This window comes from Choloepus didactylus, chromosome 1, assembly GCF_015220235.1.
Source record: "Choloepus didactylus isolate mChoDid1 chromosome 1, mChoDid1.pri, whole genome shotgun sequence".
In the NCBI taxonomy this organism is placed as follows: domain Eukaryota; kingdom Metazoa; phylum Chordata; class Mammalia; order Pilosa; family Megalonychidae; genus Choloepus; species Choloepus didactylus.
In genome coordinates this window covers 169,146,869-169,168,764 of record NC_051307.1, presented here as the reverse complement: position 1 = coordinate 169,168,764, position 21,896 = coordinate 169,146,869, and the positions used below count along the sequence as shown (strand labels likewise).

Genomic DNA, 21,896 nt, shown 5'->3' with positions numbered 1-21,896 from the left:
ACTAGGTATTAAAAGGAAACTTCCTTAACCTATAAAACACATCTACAAAAAAACATCTAGCATCATGTTTAATGGTGGAAGACTTTATGCTTTCCCCCTACATCAAGAACAATGCAAGGATGTCCTCTCTTACCACTACTCTCCAATATCATACTGGAAGTCCTAGCTGATGGAATCAAGCAATAAAATGAAACAGGCATACAGATCAAGAAGAAAGAAATAAAATTGACACTATTTGCAGGCAGTAATTGTCTAGAAAACCTCAAAGAATATACAGCAAAGTTTCTGGAACTAATAGGAATTCAGCAAGGTCACAGAATACAGGGTTAATATATAAAATTCAATTGTATTTCTACCTACTAGCAATGAACAATAAGAATTTGAAATTAAAATAAATACCACTTACAGTAGTACCTAAAAAAGAAAAATTTAGGTATAAATCTAACAAAGTACATGAAGGATGCTGACAACTACAGAATACTGATGAAAGAAACAAGATCTAAATAAATGGAACAATATATTGTGTTTATGAATTGGAGGATGAATATTGTTAAAATAACAGTTCTCTCCAATTTAATCTATAGATTCATAATGATTCCCATCTAAATCCTTGCATTTTTTAAACTTTTTGTTTTGAAAACTGGACAGTTACAAAAATAATGTGAACCCCATACTTAGAGCTCCAGCATAAACAACCCCCTCCCCCAGAAACCTAGATCCATCAATGTTAACATTTTGCCACATTTGCCATATCATTCTATCTATTCATCTGTCTGTCCATCCATTTGTCAGTCTGTCGATCCACTTTCTGAATGCTTGAATGTAGGATGTACACATCATGCTTCTTGAACACTTAACACTGCCATGTGCATTTCCTGAGAACAAGGATATTCACTTATGTAACTGTCTTAAGTGCTGTTGTCTAATTCAAGGAATTTAACATTGATATAAAGCTTTGTCCTCTGTCCCAATAATTTTCTTTTGATCCTTTTCTCCTCCCTTGCTAGATCCTATGCATGATGATTTATTGCATTTAATTGTCCTTGTCTCTTAGTTGTGAAAAGATACATACAACATAAATTTTCCATCTCAGCCACTCCCAAGCATACCATTCAATGAAATTAATCACATTCACAATATTGTGATACCCTGACCACCTTCTGCAGTTTTTTTTTTTGAAGATAATGACATGGTGATTTCAAAATTCATATGGAAGGGCAAAGAAACTAGAATAGCCGAAACAGTTTTGAAAATGAACAAAATTGGTGGACTCAACTTACATAATTTCAAGACTTACTGTAAAGCTACAATAACTAAAAAAGTGTTATGATTAGCAAAAGGATAGACATAACAGTTCAAAGGAATAGAATAGAGAATGCAGAAATAGTCCCATAAGAATATAGTCACATAATTTGTAAAAGGCATTTATTAATGTACACTGTATGTTAATGCATAACTTATCATAAAATTACTTAAGTGTACAATTCAATGATTTTTAGTAAATTTATAAAATTGTGTAACCATTATCACCATCCAATTTTTAAACATTTCTACCACCTTAAAACAGATTCTTTGTGCCATTTCCAGTTATTCCCTATTCTCACCACTATCCCCAGGAAACCATTAGTCTATTTTCTGTGTTATAATTGAATTTGTGTCTGGCCGGCTTCACTTAGTATGTTTTTGAGATTCAGTCTTGGTGTAGCATGTGTCAGTACTTTGTTCCTTTATATTGTTGAATAATATTCCATCTCATGGATATGCCATATTTTGTTTACTCATGCACTGGTTAATGGGCATTTGAAATGTTCCTAGTTTTTTTTTAATCAATTTTATTGAGATATATTCACAAACCATACAGTTGTCCACGGTGTACAGTCAGTTGTTCACAGTACCATTATATAGTTGTGCATTCATCACCACAATCAATTTTTGAACCTTTTCATTAGCACAAAAAATAAGTATAAAATTAAAGTAAAAAAGAACACCCCAAACATTCCATATACCCCATCCCTCCCTATAATTGATTTACTTTTTGTCCTCATTTTTCTACTCATCTTTCCATACACTGAATAAATGGAGTGGGAGCCACAAGGTTTTCTCAATCACACACTCACACAGTGTAAGCTATCTAGTTATACATCGTCTTCAAGAATCAAGGCTACTGGGTTGCAGTTCAATAGTTTCAGGTATTTCCTTCTAGCTATTCCAATACACTAAAAACTAAAAAGGGAAATCTATATAACGCATAAGGATAACCTCCAGAATGACCTCTCAACTCCATTTGAAATCTCTCAGCCACTGAAACTTTATTTTGTTTCATTTCTCTTCCCCCTTTTGGTCCAAGAAGGCTTTCTCAACCCACAGTGCCAAGGCCAAGCTCATCCCTGTGAGTCATGTCACATGTTGCCAGGGAGATTTACACTCCTGGGAGTCATGTCCCATGTAGCAGGGAGGGCAGTGAGTTTACCTGCTGAGTGCACTTAGAGAGAGAGAGGCCACATCTGAACAACAAAAGAGATTTTCTGGGGGTGACTCTTAGGGACAGTTTTAAGTAGGTTTAGCCTCTCCTTTGCAGTTGAAATATTCCTAGTTTTGAACTATTATGAACAATGTTGCTCTAAAATATTTGAGCCCAGGTCTTCATGTGGTTATATGTATTCATTTCCTTGGGTAGATCCATAGGAGCAGAATTTCTGGGTCATATAGTAAATTTACTTAACTTTTTATGAAATGGCCATTCTGTTTTCTATAGTGACTATACCATTTTGCATTCCCACCAGCAATATAAAAGGGCTCTAATTCTCCACATACCCACCAATAACTTACTACTTTCTGTCTTTCTGTTTACAGCTATTCTAGTTTGTGTGAAGTCTTAGGTCATTGTGGTTTTTAATTTGCATTTCTCCAATATGTTGGGCATTTTTTCAAGTGCTTATTGGCTTATCATATATCTTTGGAGAAATGTAAAATTTTTTACCTATTTTTAAATTATTTGTCCTCTTGTTTGAAGTCATAAGAATTCTTTATATATACTGATTGCAAGTCCTTTATCAGATATATGAGTTGCAAATATTGTCTCCCAGTCTGTGACTTATGTTTTCATTTGCTTAATGGTATTTTTTGAAATGTAAGAGGTTTTAATTTTGGTAAAGTTCAGTTTACGAATTTTTCATTTATGGATCATGTTTTTGGTGTTTTGTCTAAGAAATTTTACCTAGACCAGCATCTCAAAGACTGTTCTTGTTTGTTTTCTTTTAGAAGTTTTATGATTTTGCTCTATGATCCATTTTGAGTTAATTGTTGTATACTGTGTGGTATGTGGATCTAAATTTATCTTTTTGCATATACGTATCTAATTGTTCCAGCACCATTTTTGAAAATATTATCCTTTTCCCAGTGAATTTCATTGACAGTCTCTTCTGTTGACCTATATGTCTAGCCTTGTGTCAGTACCAAACTGTTTCAGTTACAGTTTTGAAACTGGGAATTGTAAGTCCTCTCACTTCATTCTTATTTTTTGGGATTGTTTTGATTATCCTGGGTCCTTTGCTTTCCGAGTAAATTTTAGAATCAGCTTGTCAAGTTCTGTAAAAAAAGTAAACTGGGATTTTGATAGGGATTGCGTTGAATCTGTAAATCAGGTTGGCCAGAATTGCCATCTGAATAATATTGTATCTTCTAATCCATTAACATAGGATGGCTTTCCATTCATTTAAATCTTCGTTAATTTCTTCCAGCATTTTTGTTTTGTAGTTTTTAATATACAAATCTTACATTTCTTTATTCAGTGTATTCCTGAGTGTTTAATTTTTTATCCTATTTTGAATGGAATTGTTTTCTTAGTTTCATTTTGAGATTGTTCGTTGATTGTATATGTAAATATGATTGATTTTTATGTATTGGTCTTGTATACTGGGACCTTGTTGAACTTGCTTAATTGTTGTAATAGTGTATATATGTATGTTTCTAAGAAATTTTTGCTTACAGAATCATGCCATTTGCTAATAAAGACAATTATACTTCTTTCTTTCTAATCTTGTTGCTTTTTATTTCCTTTTCATGCCTGAAATGTTGGTTAGAAATGGTGAGAGGGGACATCCTTTCCTTGTTTCCCATATTAGGAGGAAAGCCATTCAGTGTTTCACCAATAAATATGGTGTTAGGTATACATTTTTCCTACATGCACTTCCCTTTATCAGGTTGCCGTGAGTTTCCTCTTGACAAACATTTCACGCCATATATTCAGTATGGTTTAGTTACAGATTAACTGTAACAATTGGAATCTCATAACAACTATTAAAGAAATTGAGTATTTTTCCAGTCTTAGATTTAGATGGGATTTTCTAAACAAAAATATCAGGGAGGAAACCAAGGAAAAGACTGGTAGATTTACCTACATGAATCTTAACATCTTTTCTTTTTGACCCATTAAAAAGATAAAAGACAAATGACAAATTGGGCCAAAATATTTGCAATATATGTAATATTAATTTTTAATTTTGTTTTTAATGTAAAGTTACTTTTCTTAAAGTTTAAGTAGCTTTTACAAAACAAAAAGAAAAAGCCTTTTCAAAAGAGAAAATGGAAAGATAAGTTTAATTGGCTATTTAGAACAAGAGAAATACAAATTTGCAATAAACATTTTAAAAATTTAGTTTTTCTGGTGTTCCAAGAAATACAAATTTAAACAAGATTCTTTTATATACATTAAATTGTGGAACAAATTTTTCAAATGGTCTTTTCTTCGTCGGGGATCAATAAATATATAAAAGCTTTCTGAAGCCAGTTTGTAATATATATCAATAATTGATATGTTATTCTCAATGTATGATTTAACTTTTCAGCAGAAATTAATAATCATAAGAATTGAGTTATGTCTTCTCTTTCTCCCTGTCTGTTTCAAAACCTCTGTAATCTGAAACTTTTCATCCCCTGAGGATAACCTCATTGCCAATTTCACAGAGAAAATCGATTGGTGCTTCTTCAACTTTCTGTAACAAATCTACCTGCAACCATGGTCCCATCCTCTTTTTTCCTGTCTCGAGAAGGATGTCTCCTGTATCAGGTTAATTCTTCCACCTATGATCTGGATCCCATCCTCTTGTATCTTCTCTGGAATCTTGCACGCTATTGGTTATCTTTCTCTGTCTTTTATCTACAACCTCTCTTTTTACTGGACTTTTCCGGTTCCTTTAATAGTCTCTCTCATATTAATAAGTTAGTTAAAATATGATCAGATAGCCCTCTGTTGATCCCATTTCTCCTGTTACCTACTGCTCTCTTTTCTCTTGTTTTCATGATCATAGTTATTAAAAGGTTGTCTACACTTCCTGTCATTTTCCATTCCACTCTGGTATCCCCCTCCTCCACCCTATTTTACTTGAATGACATTTGATAAGATTGCCAATGGTCTTCTTGTAATTAAATCCATTTTCATAATTCATCTTGACTTGTCAGTGGCATTCTGCATCCTTAATTCTCTCCTTCTCTCAAGTTTTTCCTCTTTGAGCTTCACTGGTAACATTTTCTCTTGGTATTTCCAGCTATCTCTATTTCTCTGTATAGCCTTTAAAATTCAGAAATCCTTAAGATTTTGTCCTTGACCCTCTTCTTATCCTATGCTTTAGTTACTGATACACTAATAGCTTCCAAGTGTCTCTACTCCAGATTTCTTCTAGCTCCAGATTCATATATCTGACTAACCTAGATGACATTTCCCCTTAGATTTTCCAGTTCAACTTGCACAAAATTGAATTCATCATCTTTCCTTCCAGACTTGCTCCTTTCCTGTCGTCCTTGTCTCAGTGAATAGCACAAATACATATCCAGTTGTGCAAGCCAGAAACCTAGCAATCATTCTTTATGCCTCTTATCCATTATCCCTCATAATTAGCTACCAAATATGGTAGATTTATCTGAAATCTTCATTTTTTTCATTCTTTATACTGTCATCTTAAAGCTACCATAATCTTTAAATTTCTCCTTTTAACCACATTCAGATTTATAATTCAGTGCTGTTAATTACATTCACATTATCCATTACCAAAACCTTTCCAATAATGCAAGGTCTAATAACAGGGTGGTATATGGGAACTCGGTATTTTCAGCATGAGTTTTCTGTAAACCTACAATTCCTCTAATTAAAACCTATATACTAAAAAATAAAAGCTACCTTAGTCCTTTTCATAGATGGGGTTGGTCTCTTATTGCAGCATATGAAAAGAGCTAGATGAACCTTCAGGAAATGTGAAGGTATATTTCAGGTAAATTACTTAAAATAGAAAATATTTCCCTTTGAGAGGAATGGGGAAGGGCATCTGGAGAGTTCTGCAAGGCCTGGCAGCAGCCATAGTCAGTGAACCTAAGGGGCAGGCCCTTGAGTTGTGTTGTCCCAAGTCCTGTGCCTCTTCTGGACTAGGAGAAGTGCAGAGGTGATTGTTGCTTCCAGTTTCACCTGAGACTTGCTGTGTGAGGTTGAACTGGTCCGACTCTTTTCTGGGCCCCAGTTTTCCCATCTGAGAAACTCAGAAACACAGTTATAAAGTCCTTATTCATTCACCAACAAGTATGTATAGTGTGCTTTCCACTCACTGGTTCTGGCCAGAACCCTCTCTGAGCTCCCAGTCCAGGGGGAAGTCAGATATTACAACAGCAATTACAATGGGGAAAAAAAAGAACTTAAAGAAGAAATTGAATATTTTGACTAATGAATATTACCATGTGCTACATAATGAAGAACTTGGTCTTTGTCCTCCATTCCTGAGGAAGAAGCAACCTCTGAATCTTTGGAATTCCCTGTGATAGGAGTGTCCTCTGTTCTTAAAAGATGGGCCCTGGACCATACCTGATAGTTGATATGCTACCATGATGATGGGGGGAGGCAGCCACACCTGCAGTTTTAGGGTTGGGGCTTTGAACCAAGTCATATCTGCCCACCTCCCTGACCTCTTGGAGGGGAAGTGGGCTATAGATTGAGTTCAACCACATATAAGACATTAATTCTATCAATCATGGCTATGTAATAAGACCCCATATAAACTCAGGACGCTTGAAGCCCCAGTGAGCTTTCATGACTGAGAAAATACATGGCTGCTGTGCTGGAATGGTGATGTGTTCTAACTCCACATGGAGAGGACACAGAAGCTTGAGTTTCAGACCCTCCCGAACTTTGCCTTTTGTGTCTCTTTTGGCTTCTTCTTGTATGTATCCTTCTGCTGTAATTAAACTATAATTGTAAGCGTAGCGCATTCAGTGAATTCCTTGCATTGTTCTAGCAAAGTATCTAACCTGAGGGTGTGGCGGAAACTTCCAAATTTCTAGCCAGTTGGTCAGAAGTGTAGGTGGCCTGGGCTTCCAAATGTGCAACTATACCTGCAGGGCAATTCTGTGGAAGATTGGCCTTAACCTGTAGAGTGTGGCCTGACTCCAGTTAGTGAGAGTCAGAATTGAATTGGATTGAGTTACTGCAGTATTTGCAGTTGGTATCAGAAGCTATTGTGGAAACTGTAGAGGTTTTTGATAACTTGTACACCATATCATGGAGAGAGAGTATCAGCCATTTCATTATGAGCCCTGTATTTTTTCGGGTAATGGCTAAGACTCAAAAATACAGTGGCTTAATAAAGCAGAAGTGTATTACTTTTACCTCATAGAATGATATGTTTGGGTTGGTGAGACAGCTCTTGCTGTATGCAGCTATTCAAAGACCCAACTTCCTTCCATTTTGTTCTTTTGCCATTTCCTAGTGCTATTGCTACTCCCTCTAGTCCATAAACAGGAACTATTTTTAACTGGTCCTCAACTGTATAAGTACAGAAGTTGAAGGTAAACATATAGAAACTTTTATAACCACTGGACAGTAATTTATGCCTGCTGAATCTAATAGGAAATTGAGACTTGTATTTTATATGTTATTTTTTATCTCACCTTTATAGCTATATTTTTTATTGTCTTTTACAAAAGTATTGGTCTATGGGAGACTGAAAATTAAAACAGAACAAAAACTGGTACTTCACTGAAGATCATTTGAGAAACAGTTCCCTAGAGCATTTTTTTTTTTTGTCATCTGTAAAGTCAAAGCTTAGTTCACAGGCCAAGTGTGTCTTCTAGTCTGGAAGTTGGCAAGCTTTCTCTGTAAAGGGCCAGATAGCAAATTTTTAGGATTTGCAGACCACATGTAATCACTGCCCCATATTCTTCATTCTTCTTCTCCTTTTTTTAAAAAACTACCTTTTAAAAATGTTAAAAACAACAACAAAAACATTCTTAGTCCCCTGGCTGTACAAAAACACCATTGGCCTGATTTAGCCCATGGACTGTCCTTTGCTGAGCCCTGTTGTAGTCCATGGGAAAAGGAAAGAAAGCTAATACAGGGCAGTGGTTTTATTTTAAACAATTAAAACAGAATTTTGGACATATCACTTGAAATCTAGGCATAAAGTAGGCTGTGACATGTTGTCTGTAGCTGGGTTGCCATGTGCTCAACAAGAAGGGAAGTACAGATTTGACTCAACAGTCAGTATTCTGCAACACCCAAATCAAACTTCACAAAGTACAGATGCTCACATATCAGGCACTGACTTTCAACCAAGTAGTTTTCACCTGGGCAATTCTTTAGACGATACCATAGGGTGAATAGCAGTAGGAATGTATTTACTTATTGATGGTTTATAATTATTTGTGGCTGTGTCCTAAAGATCAGATATTGTTTAAAATTCTATGCAGTCATTGAAAGTTGTTTTACAATAATTTAAAACTGTATATTGTATATAAATTATAGAATATATATGTCATATTTAAAAATTAAAGGAAATCTATCAAAATACTAATCATGGTAGAATTATGGGTAACTTTATTTTACATATATGAATCTCCATTTGAAAAGTTCCTTTAATAATCATGTATAATAAACCTGTATTGTCCCACAGGTTCCTGAGGCTGTCGATTTTATTCATTTTTTTTTAATCTTATTTTTCTCCATTATTCAGATAGGATAATGTCTGTTGATTTATCCACTGAATAGTCCCATGGTTGTCTCCATTTTGTTAATGAGCCCATTCAGTGTTTTTTTTTTTTTTTTATTTCAGAAATTATTGTACTTTTCAGTTTTAAAATTTCTATTTAGTTCTTTTCCATAGTTTGTCTTTTTAAAATCTTTTATTGTAAACTGCTATCTTTCCATTCATTTCAAGAATGCATACCAATATCTCTTGGAGGAAAGTTACATTAGCTTTTTAAAAATCTTTGTCTGATGATTCCAACATCTGGGTCATCTCAGAATGAGTATCTGTTGATTGTCTTCTACCTTGTGAATTGGTCAGATTTTCCTGGCTCTTGGGTTATTGAGTACTTTTGCATTGTATTCTGAAAGTTTTGAATATTATGTTGTGAGACTCTTAAGTCCTGTTAAATCCTCTGGAGAATGTTTTGTTTGTTTGTTTGTGTGTGTGTTTGTTTTAGCAGCAATCAACCCACTTAGGTTAAAACAATTTCTATAAATAGTGTGGTTCCAGTGTCATTTCAGGTTTTTTGTTTTTTTTTTTCTTTAATTGATTTTATCTTTTACGGCAGTTTTAGGTTTATACAAAATTTGAGTAGAAAGTACAGAGTTCCCATTTGCCACCACTACCAGTACTCTCCCATCCCAAAATTTCCTCTGTTATTAACATCTTGCATTGATGTGGTGTATTTGTTACAATTGGTGAACAAATATTGACACATTATTATAACTAAAATTCATAGCTTACGTTAGGATTCACTTTTGGGGTTGTGCAGTTCAAAACTGGGGTTTTAAAAGCATAGTCAGTATTATAAGTATCAGAGTAGCTTCATACAGAGTAGTCACAGTATCATATAGAGTAATTTCATTGCCCTAAAAATCCCTTGTTCCACCTATTCATCCTTCACCCAAGACCCTGACAACCACTGATCTCTTGACTGTCTCTGTCATTTTGCCTTTTCCAGAATGTATTATCGTTGGAATCATATCGTATGTAGCCTTTGATACTGGCTTCTCTTCACTTAGCAATATGCATTTAATGTTCTATGTTTTTCTGAGGCTTGATAGCTAATTATTTTTTATTGCTGAATAATATTCCATTATATGGATGTATCACAGTTTTTTAGCCATTCACCTATTGAAGGACATCTTGGTTGCATCTAGGTTTTGGCAGTTATGAATAAAGCTGCTATAAACATTAGAATGTAAGTTTTTTGTGGATGTATGTTTTCAACTTTTTTGGGTAAATACCCAGGAACAAGATTGCTGGATCATTTGGTAAACCTATGTTTAGCTTTGTAGAAAAATGCAAACTGTCTTCCAAAGTGACTGCACCGTTTTGCATACCTTCCAGCAATGGATGAGAGTCCCTGATGCTTTACAGTGCTGCTACAAACCACCCACTGTGGTAGTGTAGTTCTACAACTGGCCCTGGCCTTGGAGTTTTCACCCTCATCCTTGCTATTAAGTTCCCAGGTCAGCCTGCCCTGTTAAAGCTGCGACACAAGGGAAGAAAAAAATAACAGAAAACTCAGCACCATTGCAGATTTGATTTCCTTTGCGTATATGCCTCCCATTATTTACTTTTCAGAGTCCTCAAGTCCTCAGGCTTTATATTTTGTCCAGAGTTTTTAGTTGTAATCAGTGGGAATGACGGACTGCAGTGGACTTGCTCTATCTTGGGTTGGATTTGAAATCCTTCTAGTCACCTGTAATATGCTATTTTATGATTTCTTTTTATATTTTGTGGTTCAGAAATTAGTCTTATTTGGTAACCAAGTAAATTTCTGCTCTATGTAGAAAGCAGTTTACAAGAATAATAAAAATTATTAGTATTCAGATTTTCATCATTCTTTACAGTGTTTGGAAAGAAAATATTAGGAGCATAATTATTTACTTTTCCCATCATAGTAATAATTTCAAATCATATTCTCATTTAGAATATCCTAGAATTATATCTGTAGTTGTCTCTATAGGTTTCCTCAGTGGTCCTATGAGCCAGATCCTAACTGATCTCTCTGCTTCCCATCTTGCCCCCCCACCTTAGATCTTTTCTTCACACGGCAACCAGAATGACCTTTTCCAAACATGACTCATAATTTCTTTCATCATCTTAAAACTGTCTGGTGGCTTTCATTGCACTTATAAAATTCAGACTTCCTCTGTGTGGTGGTTTGGAGCTGTATGTACCCCAGAAAAATGGTCTTTAACTTAATCTGTTCTCATGGGTGTGAACCATTGTAAGTAGGACTTTTTGCTGAGATTCAATTAAAATGTGGCTCAGGATTGGTCTTAATCCTACTACTGGAGTTCTGTATAAGCTGAGTAAAATTCAGACAGAGAAAGAGAGAGAAAGCCACAGGGGAAGCAGCCAGAAGCCAAAATCAGCAGAACTCTGAAGAGAAGGGAGAAGCTAGGAGAGGCTGCCATATGCGTTGCCATGTGACAGAGGAGCCAAAGACCAAGGATTGCCAGTAGCCAGCCCCAGAATGCTAGTCTTTGGGAAGAAAGCATCACTTGATGACACTTAGATCTGGATTTTTTCCTAGCCTTAAAACTGTGAACTAGTAAATTCCTATTGTTTAAGCCAACCGATTGCATGGTATTTGCTTGAGCAGCCAAGGAAATTAAGCACTCCCTACAGAGCTCTAAGTTCTAGGGTCCCTCCTTATTCTGCATTATATTCTACCCCTAGTCCTTCAGTCACCTTGGCCTTTATGATTATTATTATTAAATTTTCCAAAAGCCAGTTTTAGGGCCTGTGTATGTTGTGACCTTTGCTCTATATATTCAAATGACTATTTATTTCTTAAATCAAATATTACCTCCCTCTTCTGAGAAGCACCTTCCCCTGACCTGTTACTCAATGTCACATTATTCTGCTATATTTTCTTTACAGCTCTCATAATTATCAGACCTTATCTTATTGTTTATGAAATTTTTTTTTGTTTTCTCTCCTTCCTTTCAGCTTCATTCTGTTTTGTTCATTATTGTCTTTCCAGCTCTTAGGACAATGCCTGGCACATAGGAGGCTCTCAATAAATACTCATTGAATGAGTGAATGAATCCAATGAGATTAAAATATCAATGGGCATTAAAGCTGGTAATTTGGCATATTTAAGATGGTATAATAATGTGAAACCATCATTATCTCACCTCTTTTTCTAGTCTTTCTGTATTTACCTTCCTCCCTACACCCAGCCTGAAACTGCTTTTCTTACCTGAAGTTCAAGTGAGCTTTTAAAAATCACAAATCTGATCAGGTTCTACTTCTGCTTAAAAGGCTTTCTTCATTGACTTCCCATGACCTTCACAGAATCTTTACACATATGGACTCTAGTGGAATGTTCTTTATGTTTTCTACTCCCTCTTCTCCTTTTTTCTTATTTGTATGTGAGTGTAGGGAAACCTGCTAACTCCTATTCATCCTGAAAAATCCTAGCTCATTTTCTAGATAGGAGAGCTTTCCTTAAGACCCTAGACTTGGCCAGAGACCTTTCCTCTCTCATATGCTATGATAACAGGTAGTGTGTAACTTTCCTTTGTAACATTTTTTCAAAGTTGTCATTGTACATTCCTTTGACTATAGGTCACCTCTGTTAAACTTTCAGGAATCTCTTGGCTGTAAAGGATGGATTGTTAGCTTTTGCTTTCCACTGTGTCATAAGCACTAAAATGTATACATGGGAGGTGTTCAACACATGATCCTTGAAAGAATTAAAAAAAAAAAAAAACCTGAAAAAGCTATCATATGACCTAGATGCGTGACTAGAAGTTCTAATTAGTAAATGCATCTGTTATTTGGGGTCTACTTACACTTTGTCTATATAACTAATAATTTGTTAGTTTGGATAAAATAATTATTTGGAATGATATTTTTGTACCCTACAAGGACATTTGAATTTTTTATGTTGCACATTTCCTAGCAGGTTTAAATGAGTAGTCATATTTTTCACATATTTCTAGTCATTATCAAGTTTTCAAAATCACCTGCCCTGATAACTCCTTATGCTTTCTCGTAAAATGGTAAATGGAAATCAATTTATGGATTTAGATTTTTTTCTTCTTTGGAAATCAGATTTTAGTAACAATTCTTTAATTCATAATAAAATAATTTACAAAATAAAATATTTTTCTGTTGGTCAGTTAAAATATCTTATTTTGTTGAAGGAATTGGTAAACATTTGAAAATTTTTGTGTTAATCTTGAAGATTTTAGATTACTACATTTTAGTATGATTTACATTAATAAATTTTTTGTAAGACTAAAGATATTTTTAAGAACATTTACCCTTAAATCTTCATCTCAGTTTCAGGACTTTGTAGTTAAAATGCCCATTGTGCTTTTAAAGTAGACCTTTCTTATAAGCATCGTTCACTTATCTGTCATTTTAAAGATATATATAGGATTATTCATTTACCCTTGTTTATGTACGGTAAAGAACTATATCCTATATATAGTTCTCACTGGACTTTTTTAGTCACCAAAAAGGCAGATATCTAATATTAACAGTTTAAAGTGTCTTTACATTTTATGAGGTCTTGTCCACTAGATGTTAAACCAATGTTAAGAGATGTAGAACTGATTATATAATAAACACTGAAAATGGGAAGTGCAATGCCCAAAAGGAATCTGTAGAAAACAATATTTCCTCTTTTTATACATTTATATAAAAATAATAATTTGGTTATATAAATATTTGTGTTATTTGAAAGATTTATAGAAAATGATATTACTTTGGTATGAGGTATGCTCCATTTTTTAGCAAATAATTTATGTATTAATTTTGCCATATGTATTTATTTAGGCATTGAACAAATAATTTAATTTTAGGGTTAGAATTCCCTAAGCGTTGAAAAGTTAATTGGTGGGCTTTTTTTGGGGGGAGTGAGGTGTAGAGATTGTTTCCTTTAAACTTTTTAAAGACTAGTTGTATTACTAAAATGTCAGTCAACCAAAGTTTAAACCAAATTATTAGTTGTTATTTGTTAAGATAAAAATGTAGTATGAAAGGGCAAATTATTTAGTAATCATCCTTGGGCTTAATATTGTTGCTCTGAGTTTAAATAAATATTTTCTAACAGTCTTTGTCAACACATTTACTTCTGAGCAAGTTCTTCTCAAATTCTACTTTGTTGTTTATTTAGTCTAAAATATGTTTTTTAATTGTTTCAATTATAGCATTGGTATTGCGCAGCTCTCTTTTGTAATGCAAAACAGGAGGTGCTTTTGAGGACCAGGTGGTCCACAGGAAGATCACATAAGTCAATAGCAGTCCTCTGCTTGGATGCTCCAGACTGTATGTTCCCCCCAATAAGCAGGACCTGCTTGCTACTGGTCATATTAGGACAATGAGCAGAGTTGGCATAGCTCAGCCAGCAGTAATGGCTGGAAATTCAGGTCAAAGCTTGTGCCTTATTGACAGTAGTAAATGAGGGCACATAAGGTACTCCATAGTCTTCCCATATGGAGCAAATTAAATTGCCTTCTATAAAAAGAAACAGTCACCTTTGGCAAAGTAGAATCTTATAGTTTTGGACTAGGACTGTTTTACATGATCAAAACAATCTAGGAAACCTTTTAAAAAGTGGAGTCCTGGGCTCCACCCATAATTAAATCTCTCTCAATCCTCTATGTGTGTGTGTGTGTGTGTGTTTCTATGTGTGTGAGACTTTCTCTCTCACACGGACACACATACATACACACACACACACAGACCTACACCTGTTCCCAAGTGGTTTGGATGATCAATAGGTCCACAAGTTTAATCTGATCTGTTCATACCCCCTCTTGTAATAGATGTGGATGGTAGGAGCTAGATAGTTTGCCTTCCCATCCCAGTTCCTTGATTCTGGTCTTTGTTTTTTTCTAATATGTCAAGCAGCTTTAATTCCATGGAATGTCTATAAAAAATATGCCCAGAAATAGCAATCATAATGAATAGAAATATTTGCAGTATGCATGTTATTACATGTTAACTTAAATTGGGTAGTTATACTTGTGATTAGCTCTGAAATTAGGCCTTGTTTCCATTCAGCTGTAGATATATTAATGATTCTTATGTTTCATTCTATTATTCTGATTCATGTGTAGTACTACATATTGTGCTATGTGTGTTAGTTTTAGTTTGTTAATTCCCAGGTCAACTATAGTTTTAGTTCTTTTTCTGTCTAATTTTATCAATCCCAGGAAAACTTTATATATATATTGAGTTCATGAATCAGATATCTTTATATTTCCAGGCTATAATTTCATTTGGATTTATTACATTCCGTATTCTCTTTCTTTATATCATATTTAATACTTGGTGTGATCATTGACAGAAAGGCTGTTACAAGAACAGCACAAGTTCTAATTTTATATCATCCTTGTATAATTCATAAAATAAGTTTATTAAGTTAAAAAGTTTGTCAAAAATAATGCTTTTTAATTACTTAGAGGAGAAGAGTCTCACATTTCAATTGAGTTATATTTTATGATATATTCCCTTTATTTAGAAACAATGGGCTTTTAACGTTTATTTCCCCACTGGATCCTATGTTATAAATACATTGATTAATGTGTTCATATTAATGATAGCTAACCTTTATTGAAGACTTACATGGTGTCATATGCTGCACCAAGCGCTTTGCATGTATTTTTCATTTAATCTTCATAACCACACTTTGTGGTAGAAGTTGTTATTTTCTCCATTTTACAGATGAGGAAACTAAGACACTGAGCCATTAAGTAACAGAACAGATAAAGGGTGAACATGTCCTCGGGTTTTCTTGCCTGAGTCTGAGCTTGTAATCATGTTGATATAATGATTCTACTTCATAGTTTCATTAAACTGAATATGGCAGTTTAATTTTACCAATTCAATAGGTGTTTCCTCTTGGAAATGACATTAAAGTTTAACCAACGATCATAAGCAGCTTTATTTTTCTCCTTAAAAGTTAAAACCTCTGTGTGTTTATATATTGATGCACAATTTATGCCTGACTCTACCTTTGTTTCATTCATCCATCCATAGGTCCATCATCAGACATACATTTATTAGCAGTTTTATATGTTGCAACCTTAAACCATACCAGGATGAAAATATATGCACAATGCTGTGTCCTTTGTCAAAAGAATTCTATTAATAATTTAATAGAAATAACAAAAATGTTATCCTTTTAAATTAAAATTGTCTACTTGAAAATCTTACTTATTCAAAATAGTTTCTATGTCTGTCTGTTTTACATGTGAGTTTTCAATATCTAAAATAATAATTTGAAAATGTTTAGAGAACCTAATATGGCCAATAAATTTTTAGAATGTGAATAAATTAATAGTGATAGAGAAAATGAAAAATTATTAAATACACAAGTTGCCTGTATTGACTTGAGCACTGGCTCTCAGACCTAATGGGTGGTACTGGGTTTTTAGCATGAATAATCAAGCTAGTAACTGACATTTACTGGCATGGACAATGTCTTCAGTGACAACTCATTGTTCATGGTTGAATCTGAGTCGTCTTGCTTTGCCTTTACTGCGTGTCAACACATGAATGCATTTTATTTGTAGGTTTTTTAAATCACTTACTTTATATGGGATTTTAAATTTAAGTAAAAACTTTAAGTAATTTTTGCTAATTAAAAGACAAAAAGGCCTTAAAGTCTTTACACTATTCATTTGTTCAATATTATCCTATCCCATGTAAAATTGGCTACCCATAGTTTGTTTCAACTTAGTTTGAAACTTTTTTTTTACCCCTTTACTATTATAGATTCATTACACATACTTGATGAGGATTGTCTAACAATTCAAAGATAAAACCTTTCCTTTATTATGTGATACTCCGTAGAATTCATACTTAATGTGATGTGACACACTAAAGCTTGATGTTTGTGTATGTTAAACTGAAAGCACATTTGAGTAGGTATGCTTATTTATGGTGGTATCATGGCTGTTTTTAACTTCACCTAGTTTAAAATCTCTAGTTCTTCCTTCATGAAGCGGATGTTTGTACATAAAAAGCACTATAGAAAACTATTGTAAACCTGCATTTAGAATGATTTCAGCACTATATAGATCGAAACAATAAATACCCTTAGCTAAACATGATGACAGTAAAAGCTAGAAGGGAGTCCAGAGTCCCATTTATTCTATGTTGAAATCTTAGTCACAATTATTCATATTATTGCCTTAATAAGTTAGGTACATGAAAGTTAGAAATTCCTATTGGAAAATACTATGTTCTTTGTATCTTCACTTAAAACAATATGAACTACCAGCATACTTCCTTCAAATCTGCCAACTTATTTTAATTGTGAATGTTATGAACTCATATCACAAAGTCATTTATCAGCTAATGAGAAATGAATGTATTATGTAAATTTCAAACTGTAATGGCTACATGTAATTGATGACCTGTTCCTACAAATGTACAATATGTTGTACAATATGTTATATATATGCATATTGTTATATAGCTAATAAGTATGTTGTATGTATTTTATACATGTGTCTAAAATTTGCTAAATAGATACCTGCATATCAGATTATTTTGCTAATTTGCTTATATTAAACACCTTTAAAATCTCAGTTGTGTTTTTAAAATTTACTCTGAGTTAGATTACTTTTCAAACAAGTTAAAGGAAATCTGTTATAACACACTTAGATGTCTTTGCTATTTGTTCATTTGAAGGTCTTTGTGTAAGATTACTTTAGTGGTGATTAGTTGAATCTGTATGTGGAGGGATGGAGTCTAGAAAGAGCTTGTACATCCTTGTTACAGTTATGGCTATCTGACAACTTACTTCAGTAATCAGAACAGCATCTAAAGTATCATGTTAAACTCTCTTGCACCCTCTGTTGTTATTTGGTTAACACTACACATATGTTCCCATGATTGTATTGTGATTAGACTTATTAGAATGCATGAGAAAATGAATAGTTTATTACTAACTTACCACCCAAATAGATTGAATAGTAAAGTTACATTTGTTGCAATTTTTTGTTAGTACTTTCTTGTGTTATAGATATATTTCTGTTGTATGAGAGCTTAAATAAAAGATGTGCCTCTCTGTTTCTTTTTGTTTCTTCTTAGTTAGCCAATTTTAAACCCCTTCAAATGCTTCGCACAAGTGAAAATCTCTACAGGATGTAGCATACCATATATACAATTTTCCAGAATTGCAAATTGTCTATTCTTTTGTAAACCTTGACATTGTCAGACTATGTTTCCTTCGAAAATAAGTCTGGAATCGCCCATTCTAAAATTAAGAATTTATAACTGTAAGGAACAGATGTTTTCATAAACATTTGCTATAATTAATTTCAACGAGGGGATTGAAGGAACAAAGCAGTTTTTCCTGCTTCAAAACTTTATTACCTTTTCCCCATATAGCAAACTCTGAAACCTTTTCTCTAATATTGTTGGTGAAACAATTGTATTTCCTTATTTGGTGTGTTTTTGAGAAAGGAAAACTGCTTTTTTTGCTTATTACCATCCTTTGCACCATGCAGGTTGCATTTAATGTGATATATTAATGTGCAAACAGTTATAAACTGAAAAAAAACCTTGATAATATTTTATGATTACAATACTTAGGTGGTTTAAAAAACCGAAAGTCTCTTAATTATTTGAAAGATTTTATGTTTGAGCTGAGAAATATCAGCATAATGAAAGAAATATTCTATTGGTGAGATTTTCTGTATTTAAATAATTGCAATATTTAGTTTTAAAGATAAATAAGGCTCATGTTTTAAAAATGTATGGTCCTTGTTGGTTATGGAATGTTTCACAGGAAATTTCTGCAAGCTGTTAAGGAACAGGTTAGAAAATTTTGGTTTAGCAAAGCATAGAATAATCTTCCTTAAATCTTTTTAAATTATTAATCATATTACCATTAATAGTTTTTTTTTAAGAAAGTGAAGAGTGTTTTATGAATGATCTTACTTTATCAATGTTTTCAAAGAATTAACCATCTATACCCAGCTAGATTGATCTTAATCATTGAGGCATATTTGTATTGTTTTTGTCTGTAAAACTTTGTCACTATTTTCTAGTGCTGTAATCTTTTTTATGCATTTTAGGATTTTGTTTTAAAAAGTGTATTTTGAAAAAAAGATGAGGGTTAAAAGTTCTGTTAGTTAGGTACATTTCCCATCCTCCTAAGTGCTTTGGCACAGCTGCAAAGATTTTGAAGAGAACCAACATTCTTGACTAATCTGTCAACTATAAAATGTGCAAAGAAAAATAGGTAGCTGTCATTAAAATTACATTTCAGCTTTCAATAACCATTTAATGAGTAGCATAATTATATAAGTATGGTATCTTAAGTACTATACTCAATAATTAAAAATAATCTCATCTTTAAAGTGAAAGCTCTATAATTACTATTTGACTTAAAGGAGACCACTGTGATAATCTCCAGTGGCATCTTAGATTGTTCAAAGTGGATTAAAAGTATAAATTAAAATTGGATAAATCATTAAATTATTAAGCTTTAAATATCATAAAAATGAATATAACATGATGTTTGAAAGTTACATTATAGGAATTAGTAGTATAAAATATAATCAGATCCTCTTTTTAATTTGCTTCTAAGAATAAATTGTGTATTTATGTTTAATAGAAATAAATTATGATTTCATAAAAACTAAACTTTGAAGTATGTGGTTTCTAAAATTAAACCATTCAAATTAAACTTTATTAATAAAACTAAATATTTTACATTAGGGCATTGGTAAACTTTTTTTTTACTTCTTTAGCAAATTTATTTTTATTCTATAGTCTTTAAACTGATAGTTATGTATTTGTTCTAAATTTGATTTTATGAATATTCCAGTTTTTGGAATGAAATGCTGTTTTCCAAAAACTTGATATTAATACAGGATATTTTTTTTTTTTTTAAAACTACAAAGCATATGACCACAGTTAAAACATAAAGTTTTGGAAACAATATTAAAAACTCATTAAAATACATTCATACATTCTTGATCACGACCTCCCAAGTATGCTTTCTGTTTTACCTCTCTGTTTACTAAATTGCTAGAGAATGGAAAACTGGGAACCAGAAAACTTTCCAGGTCTGCTCTCTGTCTGTTTTCTTTTGTCTGCACCAGTGGTCAGGATGGGTGATTTGGTCACTAACAGAAAATTGCCTATGTATATAAATATTAGTGTATGATTAAATAGTTTATAAATTTTGGTTTTGTCGTGAGTCATAAGAAGAAAATGCCTGTACTAAAATTCACTTGTTCCCATTAGCAATTACTTTGGTAATACTACTATCCAATTTAGGTATGGTAGTCCTGGTTAATATTTCGGCATCAGAATGCATTTTTTGAGTAAGAGACTCTGATAATCAAAAGATAATTTGGAGGAGGTTGAGAAAGGGGGCTGTATACTTTTTGACCAATATACTGCATACAGCTGTAACATAGTAGCTTTTCAAATGAAATATTGTTTCATAATATTCATTATTTCAGTATTTTAATTTTTTTTCCAGGAGATTCAAATAAAAATGGAAGAAGAACAAGTTCTACTGTAGACTCTGATGGGACTTTTAATTCCTATAGGTAGGTGATGAATCCACAGATAAATAATCTTACAAGACAACTTAAAAGATACATGATCTTACAAGACTCTAATCTTAGAATAGTAAGGATCTTGTATCTTTGCTTTAAAAATATGACAAATGTGCTTTAAAAATTTGAAAATAAAGAATATTATGGTATGAGTAACAGAAAATGTAATGTCCTAAGTTCTTGAAGAAATGGACTTATTGTAGATAACAGTTGTTATCCAATAGTCAGGCAATTGGAATTAATGTATATGTAATTTTATGTTTCATTATAATCCATTTTTGTTTTTCCAACAATATATCTGTTGCAGTACTAAAGGCTTCCCTTTAAGTTCCATGCTAAAACAAAGTGTACTGCTCATGAGAGCCTGAGAGAGCTTAAAATACAATTCATGGTTGAATAAGTGTTGTTTGTTAATATCCCTTTTGTGGTCTTCAGCTAACAGGGCAATTATATCTCAATTAGGGATTTTTTAAAAAGGATACACTAGTTAAGAAAACATATATCTAGCTGGTGTTTTGTTAATATTCTCATTATAACTTGAATTTTGCTTGAGCAAATGTTTATGGATTGTATACTTTCATAACAGGGAAACCTAGGGAGAAGAAAGATTAAAGTATTTCTTCCAGTAATATTTGAAAATTCATAAACTGAACAAAAGTGTAAGAATTGGTTGTTTTCTTTTAGGAAAAAAGATTCAAGGATGATACATTTGGCATTATAGATGGCATTGCAGATTCTTAAAGAAATACTTTAATTTGGAGTACATCACCTTTATGGTTAGTTCATTCTCATGCTTGTATGAATTTGTGCAAAAACCACTGTACTCCACTTGAATATCAAGCTGTATCTCCTTCTTTTATATAGTAACTATGGAATTTATGCCTAATGCTTTATATTTTATGTGTATATATTCTATATCCCTAATTGGAACTGTGTCATTTGCTTCTTCTTAGCCCAGATTTTTGACATCACGAGTAGGACCTTGTATACAGTGGGCACTTAATAAGATTGTGGTGAGAAAGATTTTACAGTTTGTTCAGGAATTCCAGAAATTGGATGGTAATTGAAACACTCATCATCTTCATTTTATATATTTAAATAACCAGTTGTTCACAGATCGCAAATACTGCATAAGGCTTATTTCCCAGTTGCTCTAGAAAGATATTATCAAAGCAGAAAAGCTGATGTGTTGTCATTAGATTTCACTGCACCTGTCTTATCTTATAAATGTTGGAATTTTTTGAACCCTTATTTTAGTCCAGAAGTGATATATAAAACTTGGAATTTGACATATTAAATAATTGGTAGAATCTCCTATCTGAACATGTCACAG

The 21,896-nt window shown here is 33.0% G+C and overlaps 1 protein-coding gene across 4 annotated transcripts in view; it reads left to right on the top strand.

Annotated features, from left to right (window-relative positions):
- TBC1D5 (TBC1 domain family member 5) overlaps positions 1–21,896 on the top strand; it is a 739,731-nt gene that overhangs the window by 371,435 nt on the left and 346,400 nt on the right. For all 4 annotated transcript variants that reach the window (XM_037845606.1, XM_037845577.1, XM_037845586.1 and 1 more), the window contains one exon: positions 20,485–20,554. In XM_037845606.1, the coding sequence (XP_037701534.1) occupies positions 20,485–20,554 (70 nt within the window). The remainder of the gene's footprint in view (positions 1–20,484; positions 20,555–21,896) is intronic.